Genomic DNA, 16,092 nt, shown 5'->3' on the forward strand with positions numbered 1-16,092 from the left:
TGACTTCTATTTTTCCAACTGCTGAAAGAGGAAGACTGTGTATTAAAGGCAGTGTATTAAAAAGGGAAGAATACTTTCCAATGAGAAATCAGCATCCTCACAAAACAAAGTCCTAAAGGCACAAACCGGTGAACTAATCGGAGCAGGTTACAAGAGTAACCAGAAAGGTTCCTGCGAGATTAAAACAAAGGGTTTCACTAGCAACCTAAGTTTCTGAGACAGCATTTAGAGAGCCTCAACCTGTACACTGAGAGCAAGAGAGAGGCGGCTCAAGTAGTCCGTGATGCACCACGGTCCTTCAGATCAGACAGCACATGCCATATTTGCCTTATGTCTTTTTCCTGCAAGCTTATCTGCTAGCTTCCTAAATAACACTGTTCACACAGACACAGATCTATAAATCCGTGATGCCCACGGTCCTTCAGATCAGACAGCACATGCCATATTTGCCTTATGTCTTTTTCCTGCAAGCTTATCTGCTAGCTTCCTAAATAACACTGTTCACACAGACACAGATCTATAAAGGGTTATAAATACACATATTTATATATATTCACAAATTTTAGTCCCTGTAATAAAGGTCTACTCCTTTCTCTTCTGTGCTGCTGGAGCAGCTGCCAACACTGATGGCACTGGTGGCTGTTCTCAGAAGTAATTGTGTCTACACCAATCCTCCAGAGAAAGCAACAGAAAGCACATTACTACCGAAAGGAGAAGCGGTTGGCTCAGCTCAGTCCCGTAATTACTATATACAGAAAAGAAACCCCTTCGACACAAAGTCCCATCTTCCCTCCAGCTCGCAAACCAGTTCTGCTCAACCCAACTGGGCAACTCATCTTGGAGCCTACGCAGCTCAACCAGGGTAACTCGGATAAACATCAGCATCATCCAGACATTTACATTTGTAGGCAATAAACGACAAGCGGCATGCAACGGTTTTGTTAGAGAAGTCAAAACAATCGATGGCTTTAACATTAGAAGTGTGTCCTGATGTGGTAAAGTCAACATGCTAACAGAGGAGACGTACCTAACAGCAGGTTACTCCATTCCTGTGACCTAAGCAAACATGCGTCAGTTAGTTCAACACAAATTAAAAAAAAAAAAGCAAACCACATCTGAAGTGCACCAACATCACCAGATTCAGAAAAATGATTAATCTATGTTTACAATAAATATTTCCTTGCAATGGATTTTCTTCTATATCATGATGTATTTTCTTGGAAACAAGAATAGGGGTGCGAGAGAGAAGCTGTGATGCTTTGCAAAAGGCTTCCTCCACTGGGAAAATGAAAGGTTGCCCGTCCCTGTCTCTAAGTTAACACTAACAGCAGCATTGATAATCAACACTTTTTATTTAAATGCCCATCTTAGTTTCCTAGAAAAGGAGTGGTTATGGATTAGATTCAGCAGATTGCTGTAAAGCCTCTTTTGGATCAGTATCAAATGTTCTTCAGCTTGTGCACATCTTACATTTAAAACAAGCTTAAAAGCAAGCCTTCGGCGATTCCTACGTGAAGTCTACAGGGGCTGAAGAAGCAAACATCTCCTCCCATGTATTTACGCTCCCCATCTGCCCTCTTACAGCAATCAGGAGCACGGTTCAGAGAATTTGCTTTTGCACACTAGGAAACTTCAGAAGGGACCTGGCAATCCATGACCACTCCTGCCAGGTCCTGGATCACAGCTACACAACGACACACAGTGGGATTAACACGACGGTCGCGGGGTGTCCCTCCCCGGGACAGCGAACTACGGAGACAGGGAAGACCAGGACAAGGAAGATGCAGCAGAGGCTACGGCCAAGAAATTCAGGAGGTTTGGTCTTGAGGTTTCAACATGACCCTGTTGCCACTCAAAGAAAGAGCAGCCACCAAACAGTCAGTGCTACGACCAGGAGAAAGGACATCATAAAGGGAATACGTGGAGAAGGAAAAATGCTAGAGTACAGCTGACACTTTTTGAATGATTTCTGCTCTTCAGGAATTGGAATAGAAACCTTTGGAAGAGTTTCTTCACTTGCTTGCCGGGGAAAGGCTGTCTCAGTAGGTATCTCCTGCTTTTTTAGTTTGTCTTCATCCTGTACTAACAGAGGACGTTCCTGTGTCTGCTTTCGTGGTAGAAGATCAAGAAAGACAGAGAGAGATGAACAAAAATGACAGATGGGAAGTGCCCAAAATGATACTTGGAGGTGTGCAAAGCGTTAGGACAGCCTTCCTCTCAACATAAAAATAAACTGCCCTGGAGAGCAGAGCCACTGGTGGCTTGGGTCGCACCAGCCTTAGAGCTACAAAGTCTAGTCCTCTCTGCAGAGCTCATGAACATCTGGATCGTGATCACGTGTGCTTTGCGCCTGCCCTCCCAGAAAAGCGTATGCTCAAAACCTACTGAAGTGTTTTGGAATCGGAACGGTTGAGAAAAAAGTTTGAGGCATTAGAAATAGAAATGGCACAGTACAAAATGTGGTCTCTGACAGCTCCCTATTCTACAGTGCCCTTAAAAAATAGCGTTTGGTAAATACCATTGAACATCCAACTGCAGTGCAGATACAAAATACTTTTTCAAAGTTCTCACGACAGTATCAAAATTTCAATTGTTTTGAAAATTCTACTGGAACAAGTGAAAAACTGTTACACCTTAGAAATCCCGAGTGTGGAACAGGCAGGGTGGCAGTAGGAGTGTTGCACACTCCTTAAATTTTGCTCCGCATTTTAGCACTTTTGTTTCTGGAGTCTAAAGAATGTAAAAAACCAGAATGAGCAAATCATCACGTAGGATCATGCAAGGGCTCTAGCACTTTCATTGAAGAAAGAAAAGATTGTGGGAAATGTTGCTGTTCAGTAACTCTCCATCCCTTTAGTTTGCCAGACCTGGTCAAACCCAAGCGCACCTAGGAGAGGAAAAACTTGGCTCTAAGCTCTCTCAGTTGAGCTAGCCTCCTTTGATCAGTGCGGTATTTTGGGACTGGTTCTTTGCACACCCCTAAGTGATGAGTATTGGGGAGAAAGTAGCTGGGAGACTGGGCAGCAAAAGAAAATATAAAATGCAGGAGTAACATGATCATCAAAACAAAAAACAGAAAGAAAGACAACATAAAAAGAACAGGGTACAGTTAAACTTTCATAATTGCTTTTCTCTCCGAATACACGGTTACATCTTTCATGCAGCTTTTTCGAACCAGCCATGCACCAAAATAAGCAAAATTGAAAGCTGCAAAAGCTGCAGCAGTGCAAAAGTCCTCTCGGTGTGAGTTATGAAACTACTTCATGTAGCCAAAAGAAAAAATGTTATCCAGCAGCTGCTGTTGAGTTTTTGCTTGGTGCCATTGCAATAGCAAAAGTCTGGTTCAGAAGCACATATCAGAACAGCAGCTTTACCTCAAGCCCACCAACCTGTCTCTCAGAAGATAGGACAGTGACTTTCTTGACCTGGACACACAAAGCGTGTTAAGGTTCAGTTGTCTTGAAATAAAACATATAGGAACAGCAGAAAAGCAGCCCCTGGCAGAATACCCTTTTGGACACTACAGCAGGGTGAAGATACCACCATGAACAGGAGAAACAGGATTGCTTTGCATCATGATTTACCATCCTTAAACATGTGCAGGCGAAGGAAAACACCCTCCCCGGTAGGTGCCTCTCAAAGATGCATTTCTGGAAGTTCACAGCAGAACGTGTCCACCTTCACCTCAGAGCAAGACCATTTCAGAGAGGATCAGATTAAGAGGGAATTTCCAGAAATGCAAATCCAGGGCTGACACCAATCCTTGCATCGCTGTGGACCACTGCAGCCTTAGAGGGGGAAAGCCCACATCATCCAGTTATCATGAACAGCAGCCCCCCACGACCTCACATGCAGTCACCATGCAAGAAATTCTTTATAATAACCAAGAATATAATTCATGAACTGTAGCTGTGGAGCTTGAGAGCCCCTCCTCTATCCCACCCGCACGTCCATAAACCATGTGGCACCGTGGGCAGAGCTCTGCATCGCTCTGCTGCCCACGTTCCTGCAGAATTTACACTGAGACTCAGCAACCGAAGAGGAAAGGCCATCCATGTGTTAATCAAGGTCATTCCAAGGATAACGATCAACCCTCATTAGTTCATTTTGGGGGTTTTGTTTTTCTAGTGGGGAGAAAAAAGCCCTATAATTGTCATGGCTTTTCTCTACGCTTTGTGGAGCCTGTAGTAAACTTGGCTGTTGAAACCCCTTGTACCTGTTATGATAACCCTCCCTCCGCTGCAAGATTATTTCTTTTTAAAAGGTATCTCCCTTGCAATGGTTGGAAGATGAAATGCAAGCTTATGTGCAGCGCTGTGGGCAGGAAGGGGAGAAGCTAGGCTTAAACCAGGAGTCTACGACTGCCGCCGCTGCAGCCAGGACGCAATTTTTCAGTCGTAATGAAAAATCGCATTTATTATTTAAGACACTGATTACCACGGGCTCTAACTACAGTTTTACTCACAAGCTTCAAATCTGAGCTAGGTAACACCAGTATTAAACAGAGAAGCTGTCTGTTATCCAAGAAGAAACTAGTTGGCAGACAGATCTCTGCTGCTCCAACTCGGTTTCTTTGAAAAATTACCTTTTTAAGGACATTAGCAGGGAGACTGTGAATGTGTATGGCTACTAACATACAGACTGTTCCTGTAAGGAGAAAGATTTCCATCGCGTATGAACCGCCCTGCTGTAGCCACCTGAGGAGTCTTCCTGAAGCCTCCACAGCAGATCAGCACCTGCAGATCCTAATGCAAGACTAAACCCAATGACATATTGGATTAACTGGAGAATAAAGTGACTTTTGAAAAGTGACACCATCCTAGTGCTTCTCCACTGGGTTACCCGCGATATTATCTCTGAAGTAATTCCCTTCAATTTAGGTGTTTGGGGTTTTTTGCCCACGTTTTGGGGAGACCTATTCCCTGGCAGCAGGAATAAGCCAGTCCCCAAAACAGCCATGTGAAGTATACTCTAGCATCACAGATGAAAGCAACGCTAGAAAAAGTAGCATCAAAACCAGGTGAAGAATTCCTACATTCTTTTCTACCAAAAAAAAAAAAAAAATCACATTTTTATGATACTATGACTAAAGCATCAATTCTCTCAGAGACCATTATACATGTTAAAAGTCAGTATTAACTATTAAAATTCCATATAACCAAAAACTAAGGGGAGCTGAGGCTCAATCCTAGGTTGCAAAGCTGTCCCTCGGAAGCTGCACACTACTGTGCAGTGCACTAACACCCACACGCCGCCGAGGTACTCACTCCATCCGCTCCCGTGGGAATCTGCCCGTTGATGTTGAGGGTTCGGAAAGGGGAGTGAGTGGACAAGCGTTTGTCCCATTCACTCGGCCGAGGCTCCGGGACGGACTCCATAAAGTTCTTCTTCAACTCACTGATGTTGGCGTGATGCTTCTTTATTTCTTCTTGGGTCTTATCTAGATCCTATTAGTAAAAGGACAGGGTAAATGAAGTGACACGGAGAGGACACCTGCGATTGCCTACGCTGCTGCATAGCAAAGCTGCGCTCAGCAGAGTTGTTGCCGACTTCCATCAATTGTGCTCACACTGCAAACACACAAAGGGAACGTCCTCTCTCCTCTTTCCTCTTGTATTAATTGGGATAAACTGCAATCGGCACGGAGCGGGGTCTCCTCCAGGAGCGGGACGTGCCATCGGTTCATCTCAAGCTACACCAAAAGAGATGACAGCTGAGGTGTAATCTCACGGGTTTTCCCCATATGGGATTTTTTTTAAATTGCAATAATATGTTTGTTTGGGTTATTTAATTTAATGCCTTTAAATGGGGTGGGTTTGCTTTCTTTTCCCTCTGCTAGCCTGAATATTCATGGGTATAAATGCAGTTAATGCTTAAGAAAATATTTTCCCCATTTTATTTATTCTCTTTATACCTATTTCTCTTTCATCCTACCAGGAATTATCTTTGGTCCCAGAATACCCCCATTACCCTTTTTCCCCCCCTCTCATCTCATCCCTCCAGGAGCTACCACAGGAGGTTTTAGACTTCTGAAATGAAGATGAGATGACAGGCCTTTAAAAATCAAACTGAGAATTTACTTTACACCGGATCAATCAGGAAACTCCTGCTAAAATACTTCATCTGCAAAAAAGCCAGATTTCTACTCTGTGATGCCAGTTTACAGCATAAATGCACAGACTTCAAGGCAAGTCAGCTCTCTTCAACTTGTTTAAAAATAGCTTTTCCTTGCAAGCAAACCAGAGTTTGTTGAAAACAAAGCTTTTGCATAAAATAGGCATAAGCCAAACAACAACTTTTCTGGACAGTGCCAAAAAGCAGCAAGCTTCACCCATTAGAAAGGGGGAAATTAAGGTCAGTAAAAGCATCACTGTGAAATTTCACTGTTTTTGTGCTTTTAGTTGGTACTCAGCCCATCGATTTTAGAAGATGGGAGAGCAAATACATCCCTAAAGGAGGGTTCCCCCCCGAATGTCTGTGTCCCTGCGGCTTACCCAGGACACGCCACCCTCCCTCCGCAGGGCCACAGCCCCAGATGCCTCACTAACAACATTTGCTCCTTTTGGCACGGTTCTGGGGGAAAAAACAGGTTTGGCATCTGTCCTGGACGAAAGCACAAGGCAAGTGCCTGCTAGTTAGGGGCGGGTGGGGGGGGGGGGGAAGCACAAATAAATCTGCTGAGGACTCCAGGGTAAAGCCCTGCCCGGGTCCAGGAGCCCTACAGCTGCTCCTGGTTTAGAGAAGAGAGAAAGACCACCTTGGCTATCCACCACTGCACAAGAGCTGCTCCTGGGAGGGTTTGCAGGGAAGCTAAAGCCACGAGGAGCTACGTGGAGCCACAACAGGTCTTGAAAGCATCTGGAAGAACAAGCTCGCTAAGCGTTAACGCTTTTCCTCCTGTTTTGCCCTTTTTGTAAGAACACGGAGCGCAGGTTATCGAGCACGGAGTGATAAAAGGCTTTCAATAAAATCAAGCGGCAGCTTCAGGAGTATGAGGTCTGCTGGAAAAACATCCGATCTGCCAAATGCATGGATTAAAAAAAAAAAAAAAAAGAATAAAGGGGGTGAGCTGCTGGGGTCAGCCCTTTTCTAGGGGAGGGCTGAAGCACCTGCAACAGAATTGGTGGGGAGGGCAGCGGAAAGGGAACGGAGTGGAGAAGGGGCTGGGTGCCAGAGCCAAGTATTGCACTAACAGGAAAAAAGGGTTTAGAAGCAATGAAAAAAGCTCTGTTTGGGGTTGGGGAGACGGAGATGCTTGAGTTGGGCGAAAGAAAGCGACAGGCACAGTCTTCGCAGTGCTCCGGCGGCGGCTGAACCCTGCCCGTCGTGCCGCAGACCCTTCACTCGTGGCCGAAAGCTTAAGTTGTAGCAGTCAAAAAAAAAAAAACCCAACAAAAAATCAAATTAAAAAAACCCCACCAACACACCCAAAAGCTGCAAAACTTTTAAAATTGAGATTAGGAGAAGGCAGTTAGTACACTTCACTTGCAAGAGATACCAACAGGGAAACCCTACCAGCTGCTGGTGCTGCAATTTTGAGTAGAAACACGTAACACAGAGTATCAGAAGCCACAAAACATGTTCTGTAACACAGTGTATCAAAAAAAAAAAAATATATGATTGGCATGGTCTGTTCTGAGGCTGTGCTTGGGCGAAACCAAGTGTAAAGGGCTCCCAAAGCTGAAGGGAGCAGCTGTATGTGGAGGGACGAAACGGCTTCTCGCCTGCTCGCAAGCCACCCATGGCCATCGAGCCCCCGCATCAGCTCCAAGGGGACCTGGCGCCGACGCAGGATGGGGCCGAGGGGAGCGTTAAAAATGCTGCAAGGCAAGCGAGCGGTGGGAGAAGGATTGCAACGTTGCAAGCGTTGCTGCAACACCGGCAGCAACGTCCGAAAGGAGGACTCGCTCCTGTCTGAAGCAACGTGGACATCGCGGTGGCCTGAACGCCATGGAGGTGACAACTTCACCTGCAGCTTATCCTGAATTTTGCATTTTCATAGACCGTCTTTTCCCCCAGGAAAATAATTTATTTCAAGCAAGGAGAAACTTGTAAATGAGCCCCCTGCCACGATTCACGCCACTGTGAGCACCCAGCGGGTCCAAGAGCAGACCAGAGCACGCAGCTCCGCCAATCATATATTTTGGGTAAGTACGAGAGAATGAAAGTCAGAAGAGGTAGAAGGAAGAATGCCTGCACATTGTCATGTTTACCAGCACCATGCAAAAGCGTATTTAAAAAACAAAACAAAAAAAAAGGTCTTTCATGCAACGGCATGCAAAAACAAAGGCAGCGGCAGCAGAGGAAGAAAAAAGTTCAGCGCAGATGCAGAAGGTCTAGGCAAACGCAACTGAAAAAAGCTTCAAGTTCATACAAACCTCCAACATTAAATTGCTATGCCTGATATAAATGTTTTCACCATCTAGCCTCTTTGATCTTTTCTGTGAAAATGAAAGAAAAAGGGGAAACAAAACAAACAAAAAAAAAAGCACAAAAAATTAAAATGTTGTTCTTGCGGGATTGACAAATTGGCAAATTAAAAAAGTTAACTCAACGTTGGGAGCGCAGCGCTGTGCCAGTGTGGGGTGGGGACCCAGCTGCAGGGACGCCGGCGTGGGGCCACCACCAGGAAATGGGGGTTCTTGCTCATGGAGAATGGGGAAATGCAATGAGTCCTTTAAAGAGACAGCTCCCAGGGGTTCATCGGCTTTTGCCTTGATTTGTGTCACGAGACAGTTTACCGGTTTTCTGTGGAAGCCCTGCACGAAGTCACGACTTCATATTCCTGACAGCGAGGCATGCCCACCCCAGTGTACCAGGCTGTACTGCCTGGTGTAACTTCTACAAGGTCTCAGTGTGCTCATGAACTATGTCTTAAACACCTTTCCCATCTCGGATATGTCCCCTATTACTTAATCAATACAAAAAAAAGCATTATACTTTTTTTTTTTTTGCATTTCCTGGAATGCACACACTATACAGTTTTCTTTGGTTTCTAACTAAATTTGTTACAGAGAGGATAAATTTTATAAATCAAACCCAGTGTGTTTCTCTCAAACATTCAACATGCATAATTTTAGCGATCAGACTGTCTATGGGACAAAACGCTATTCATTTTAAAATCAAATATTTGATAGTTGCAGTTTAAAAAAACAAAACCAAAAACCCAACCCAAAGCACATGAAGAAATTGGAGCACTGTCTTTTTAAACAGGTTACAGATGCATGAATGATATGGCAAATTTGTTTGGTGAAAGTGTAAAATGGCTAACCTTCCTCATTCTTATCAGTTCTTCCTCTTTTTCTGCAGGCTGCTGCTGTTGGGCAGTGATAAAAAAAAAAAAAAAAGTTGTTGGTTCATTTAACTATGTTGAACCTCACTGTATAACCTTAAAAAAAAAAATGTGAGCAACCTAACTGAATTATTAGCACAAACCTGGGGCTGGTCACCATTCGTGGTGGGTACTGTGACCTCAATGTGCGTTTTCCTCACCTACATTTAAGAAATAAATTGGTAAAAACATTCCTTGTTAGTAGACTTGTTTCAAGAGACCATTTAGTTTCAAAACACAGCTGCATAAAGTTGGTTTTGAAATGCTGGGTGAACATGCAAAAACCAACATGCAGTCCTCCGGAAAGAGTTAATGACACCGCAGCTCTCCGACAGCCTGTTAGTTAACAGCACGTTTACAATAATTCCTTCGGCTTGAGAATTATTTGCATTTGAAACCAGGGCTCTCTAGTGCTTCTGAAGAAGGGCTTCCCACCTGCATTAGCTTTGCCAGGCAACGTTTTCAAATTTCATTCGCGGCTGGATCTCCCAGTGAAATCCGTACCAAAAGCAACATGCTCAAATTAACACAGACCTTCTCAAAAGCAGAAAATCATTTGTTACGCACAGGTATTATGTTCGCAGAGTCAGTAAGAAGAGACCTATCTACAAAATCAAGCCCAACATCACAAATTAAGTTCTTTACTGTCTGTAAGCAGAGAGCCAAGATTGTCTTAACACTTTGAGGAAAGTATTTTAGGGAAACTGGATTGCCAAATACTCTGAAGGCGAAAGCATCGGTGGGTGTTAAAAGAAGTGATGCAGCTACATTTGAGAAACAGGGTAAATTTGGCACGTTCAAATCCAGAATTTCCTCCCACATCTACATTTAAAGAAAAAAAAAAATATCTAGTGTTTAAGCATTTAGGAAAAGACCCTGTAGTAAAGTGAGATGGGATGAATAAAATTTACTTTTTCTCAGTTTAATGCTAGGGAGGGTGAGCAGCCGTGCAGGAACAGCATTACAGGAACTCCGTGCCACGATGCACACTCCGAAGTGCCATCCTGAAGATCTCTTCAGCATTTTCATTTAAAAATTACAGGTCTCACAGCAACTGTCCTTTCTTCACCTCCATCTCCCAACCTTAATTAACAGTGATCTCCCCTGGAGTATGTCATACAAGACCCACTGCGTGATATGTTATAGCAAAAATGTGGCTCCAGTAATGCTGAGAAGAGCTAAATATTCAGAGTGATGTGAAAATTGTATCTCGAGGCATACACCTCTGCTGCAACACTGGAAGGTTTCAGTCAATAAGATTTGCAGACTATTAAGGACACTGTAATATGAACAATAATTTTTCACATTATTTTCACTTACGGGAACAATACACACAGACCAACATCAGCAGAGGTCTCAGACATTTGTAAAAAGCTCAAATAATGTTTAAAAAAAATTTCATTTAAACAATAAACCCCCCCATGGTCTCAGCAGTGCCATTCACAACTGAAGTTTTAGTCCAGTTTGCAGAAACATATTAACAGCTCTCCCAGAGAAAGCCTATCAATGTAAAAAACATTTGCATTCAGACGCTGGGCTGCAGACCAGATCCGTATGACTGATTTCACTGGAATTGCTCCTGCTGTCATACCAGGAATCAGCAGAGACAGCTTAGCAATGGGTGAGTTCTAAATTCAATTACCATGAAGTTCTGGGCAATTCTTGCCAGCTTTTTTAACCATGTATCAGTAAGTTGCATTTAGTTCCACTGCAACCACCAAAACCCAGCCGCCCTGGACCTCCTCCTCCCTCGCACTTGGAGGGGTCAGGGCTGGGATTTCCCTGGGACCCAGACCCCCGTACCTCACTCCCACCCGATGCCCGGGCGAGGAATAAACCCCTCGCTGCCCGGGAGGGGAAGGGGCACACAGCCGCTGCTCTGGGGCGGCTTCTAGAGCCAGTGCTCCAGCCCGGCACAAGCGCAGCCTCTTCCAGAGAGACTCTGGTCTGCCATACCTTTGATGCATCGGCTGGCTCCGGCTTGGCTTTCTCCGGTGGGATTTCTTCACGCCTCACATCGGGTTTCGCTGCTTCCTTTTCAACTTTAGAGGCAGCGACCACGTCCTTCGCGTCGGGCTTAGCTGGGGCTGGTTCTGCAGCGTGGCTCTGAGCGATGGCCGGGGCAGAGGTGGGACGGGGACTCCTCTCGGGGGTTATCACGGCCACTGCTGAGGATGGGGGAGAGACAGACAGGGACAAGGTTCAGAGCGGGCAACGTTTCTAAAGCACCGGGTAAAGTCTTTCCAAATTACAGTGCTGCCGTTTATAAAGAAAGGGAGGAGGAAAAAAGGGGAGAAGAAATAAAGATGTTGAGCAAAGCAGCTTGTGCATTTAGTACGTGAAAGTTGTGATTATTTTCCTTATGGTTTAAATAAAATAAAACCCCACAACAGATGGTTTACAAAAAGCAAGCTTGCACTCTGCAGAGAAGCCACACCAGAAAGGCGGATCTATTTTTGACACTGTGCCATCGATTTCTGGGTCCTTCACACACAACAGACACAGAAGTCCATCCCAGTGCAGCCATTAAAATCGAAACACTTATAGCTGTGGTGAGTTCTTGACTCACTGGCATCTCCTCAACCAGAAACGGATGGTTTCTGGAAGGGCAACACAGGCTTCCCCCCATCTCCCCATTCTTTTCAGCAATTCAGACAAAAAATAATCAACAAGCATTGCTCTATAAAACTTTATAGCAGCTTCCAGGTGGGTTTCAAAGCAGGCTGAGGCTGCGTGTCCGAGATGGGTATCTCCTGCTGGAGCCCAAGGCACCGCTGCGAGAAGATACCCAGCATCTCCAGATCAGTGACAGTGCAGAAATGAATAGCATGCTGCCAAAAAAATCATCTTTCCAGAGGATGACAGCCTTAAATACAAGCACTAGGTACACACAAAATCGACTGCCTACTCTTTCCTTCGATTCCTGATTTCCCAGACAGTTCCCGATCCCTGAAAAGCCTGACACCGCCAAAATATTCAAGCCAATACTGTGCGACAAAGCAAGCCCCAATTAATTCACTGCGTGTACCTATAGACGCAATAAGCTATTTAGTTCTCCCAATGTTGGTTTTTATGGCCATTCCACTAAAAATATACCTAGTCACCTGAAATAATTCCTTTGACGTGGTCTCATATTCCTAAAGTCACAATTTAGGCAGCAAGGGTCACACTGTGTAGCTTACCCCAGCCAATGCTAGGTTACTAGTGTCCATCCAGCTAGTCAAAGACACTAGAAAATTTGGCGTTAAAGAAGAAATTGTAATTTTAAGTAACTCCTTAGGAAGAATTCCTGTTTCACTGAAAAGATAACTGCATCTCCTCTGTGTGTATAAAACATGTACAGAATAAAGTATCCATGTGGCCAAAAACATACAAGGTAGAGGGGCAAAATAGAACTTGATTTTTCAGAGACTGAAATTACACTTTTAAGACAAACTCCTAGACGCCACGTCTTGCTGAAAATCCACACTAAGACCCCAAACCACCACCGCCATCTCTGTTATCTCCCCCCCTCTTCGGCATGGCAGTTCATTTCTGCGAGCCAGGCATTGTGTTATCCTTTTGGAAGGACAACCAGTGCCGTGTCCCGGTGTTATTTATGCCACAGAAGCGGTGACAGCCGCCAGGGAGGTTGTACAGAGGGACGGTGAGACGGCAGGAACAGTCGGGGTTAGGAGGACGCCGGGTGTGCAAAGCCCTCGTGGTGGTACCTGGCTCCTGTGGGACCGGCTCTAGTTCTCTCATCACCACCATTTTTTCTTCCTCCTCCTCTTCAATTGGGCTTATCTCAACATTGCCAAGAGCATGTGTGGCTAAAAAAGTTATGCAGGTGTTAAAATGCCACCTCGAAGATCAAGTCGCAAAGCAAATACCGCCATCAGTAAATCCACAGGGCCACCTCTCTTTAGGGACTCCTGCTTCTCTCACAGTGCTTCAGAGCATCAAGACATGTAGGAAAAATAATAAAAGATCCTAGGCTTTTCCTTTGATATTCAGCAACGAGCTCTCTGCTGTCCAGAACCACATTATTTTAATTGTATTTTCTTGATTTACTAGCTTTAGCTATTTTGACACATGACGATTTAAACACAGTAAAGAGCGCCGCTCCAAAATATGAGATTTAAAATACCAATCATCATCACCCCGGCCAAGAAAACAGTCCCTGCCGGGAACAAAAGTGTCAAGAGGAGGAAAAAGTGCAGGAGGTGAATGAGGAGAAGGGGCAGCTGCAGCAGGAGACCCCTGGATGTGCTCGGGTCTGACACTGGCCACTGTCTGCTCTGCTGCAGCCCATCCCACGGAATAGCCTCGAATCTAAGCGCAGGGGCTGGTTTAGTGTTTTTCATAATATTCAAGAAAACGGGTGAAGTTCCCAGTTACCTCCCTCCACGGCTTCAATCTCCTCTTCCTGCAATGATTAACCAACTCTGCTTTTAATTAAGATTAGGGTGTATCTGTCTGCAGCAGTGAAGTTGCTCTGAAAAAAAACCCCAACTAGGGAAGAAGCAGGCTCCCTAGCAAAGAAAAAAAAGCAGAGTGTAGGTGACCTCCAGCAGTCCCAGGGCACACAACCTGATTTTCAGGCACCACGCATTCCTACAGCTCAGAGGAACGAACCTTACAAGAAGGGACACAGGAACAGAGGAGCGTTACAAGGCCATCGCACACTCATTCCAACACGCAGGCACACAGCCAAGCCACGGCACGGCACCTCCTCGTCTCAATCAGAGGCACAACCCGATAAAGCAGCGCTCGTGTATTACAGCACACTTGCAAAGCCGAGTGTGATTTTAATGGCAATGAACACCACTGCAAACAACGCAACCTCTGTCTTACAGCACTGCATCACTTCAACCCAGCAGGTCATAGCACGGGCGGCCGCAGGAGCCACACCGATGGCAAACGCCGCTGCGGCTGTACCTGACCATGTCTGCAACGGCTCCGGTAGCTTTGGCTCAGCAACAGGAACCTTAACCACCTCTACCTGCTCCTCCTCCTCTTCCTCCTCTGCAATGGGTTTCATTTCAAAAGTTTCAAGAGCGTGTTTGGCTAGAAAGAGGTTTGCATGCGTTAATAGAGCCGTTGGAGAATCGCGCGGACACACCACGGTCGCCACAGCAGAGGAAAGAATGAGAGGAGATCCCTCTCCAAGGCAGTGGCTGAGAACAGCAAGGAGGTTTTTAAACCAGGCAGCCCAATAGTAATTTTTCACCACGCAGTTGCATATCAGCCTTTCTAGTGCTGCCAGGCCCAACAGTGTATTGGACGAGAGGGGAAAAAAACCAACACAAATAAGCTTTGCAGGCTTCTTGCCCAGGCAGAGATACGTGGGGACACTCGAACGGCTCGCAAGTGCGGTACTAGGACGAGCTCTGCCTACAAAGTCTGGGGAGATGCAGGTGCTGGCTGGTAAAATCCTGGAAAAACACACCCAGGTTCCTCTAGATAAAAACCTGTATAAAAACTAGCAGCTTTAACTAAATGTACTTGAGTGATCAACTTCAAATCTAAAAACTAAAAACATACAGCCATCTATCCTGGTGTCTTAAATGTTAATTCTCCACCTCCTGTTTTTACAGCATCAGGCTTCCCCTGCCAGGCGATGTTGACTAGCGAGAATTCAAGGCAAGACAGTGGTGGGGAGACAGTCTGCCACATTACTTTATGAAAGCTTGGTCTAGATTTCATACCAGAAAAACAGCGATGTCAAAAGCGTGCTGTAAAAAAAAAAAAAAATCAGGGTGGAAGAAGGCAAGTGGAGCAGTACACAATGCATTTGCATACGAATTATCTCCAGCCCTAACGCACCGCAGGCATTCGCTATTGAAGTGATGAAGACTGCAAATATTTGACACCACCACTGCTGTGATATGCTTATTAGTATCAAATATATCGTTGTACCTACACACCTCTTACGGGCATTAATATTTATTAATAGTACTTATCCAAGAGAAATATAAGCCCCATGTAGCAAAATGGGCGGCACTTCTCAAACCACCAAAAAACCCAGAATAGGCTTAAAAAATGGCAAGCAGGTCCCGGGATGAAGAATTCCCGAAGCTTCACAAGAGAAGTTTCAACCAAACTTTAAAGTTTTCTAATCCACGTTTAGAAAACCACCCAAATTTAATAAGGAGACACCAAGTGCCAGCACATCCTGAACTTTTTCCCCCACCTCCCCACAAGAATTAATTCCTGACAAGGTGCGCAAGCAGGTCCCGGGATGAAGAATTCCCGAAGCTTCACAAGAAGTTTCAAGACCAAACTTTAAAGTTTTCTAATCCACGTTTAGAAAACCACCCAAATTTAATAAGGAGACAGTTCCCAAGTGCCAGCACATCCTGAACTTTTTCCCCCACCTCCCCACAAGAATTACCACCTGACAAGGTGCGAGGTGGAAATTTAACGCATCTCCCAGAGCCGGGGCTCTGCCGGGCTGTCTGTCCTCTGACTGTGAAACTCTTCTTGCAAAGAAAGGAAAAAGAAAGCCGCCAGATTTGGTGAAACTTTAGGTTGTCAGGAACAAGCATGTAAAGGATAGGAAAGGCGCTGCAGAAGAGTTGTAGCCACCACCACAGCTATACCTGGCTTCTCTCGGATCTGATCCGCGGGTTTTGGTTCGGGAACCTCAACCACCACCACCTCCTGCTTCTCTTCCTTTACGGCTCTGAACTCAACTTTTTGAGTCACACGTTTAGCTGAAGAAACGGGGCACATGTTAACGACTGCCCACACAGCAGATGGAAGAAGGCTGCAGACTT

At 45.2% G+C, this 16,092-nt stretch overlaps 1 protein-coding gene across 1 annotated transcript in view; it reads right to left on the reverse strand.

Annotated features, from left to right (window-relative positions):
- EPB41 (erythrocyte membrane protein band 4.1) overlaps positions 1-16,092 on the reverse strand; it is an 89,127-nt gene that overhangs the window by 18,450 nt on the left and 54,585 nt on the right. The window contains exons 12-16 of the mRNA XM_009276178.1: positions 11,288-11,499; positions 9,436-9,492; positions 8,379-8,441; positions 5,268-5,447; positions 3,375-3,425 (exon numbers count right to left, since the gene is read on the reverse strand). Coding sequence (XP_009274453.1) covers positions 3,375-3,425; positions 5,268-5,447; positions 8,379-8,441; positions 9,436-9,492; positions 11,288-11,499 — 563 coding nt within the window. The remainder of the gene's footprint in view (positions 1-3,374; positions 3,426-5,267; positions 5,448-8,378; positions 8,442-9,435; positions 9,493-11,287; positions 11,500-16,092) is intronic.

The sequence above is a fragment of the Aptenodytes forsteri genome, unplaced genomic scaffold (genome assembly GCF_000699145.1).
Source record: "Aptenodytes forsteri isolate BGI_AS27 unplaced genomic scaffold, ASM69914v1 Scaffold321, whole genome shotgun sequence".
In the NCBI taxonomy this organism is placed as follows: domain Eukaryota; kingdom Metazoa; phylum Chordata; class Aves; order Sphenisciformes; family Spheniscidae; genus Aptenodytes; species Aptenodytes forsteri.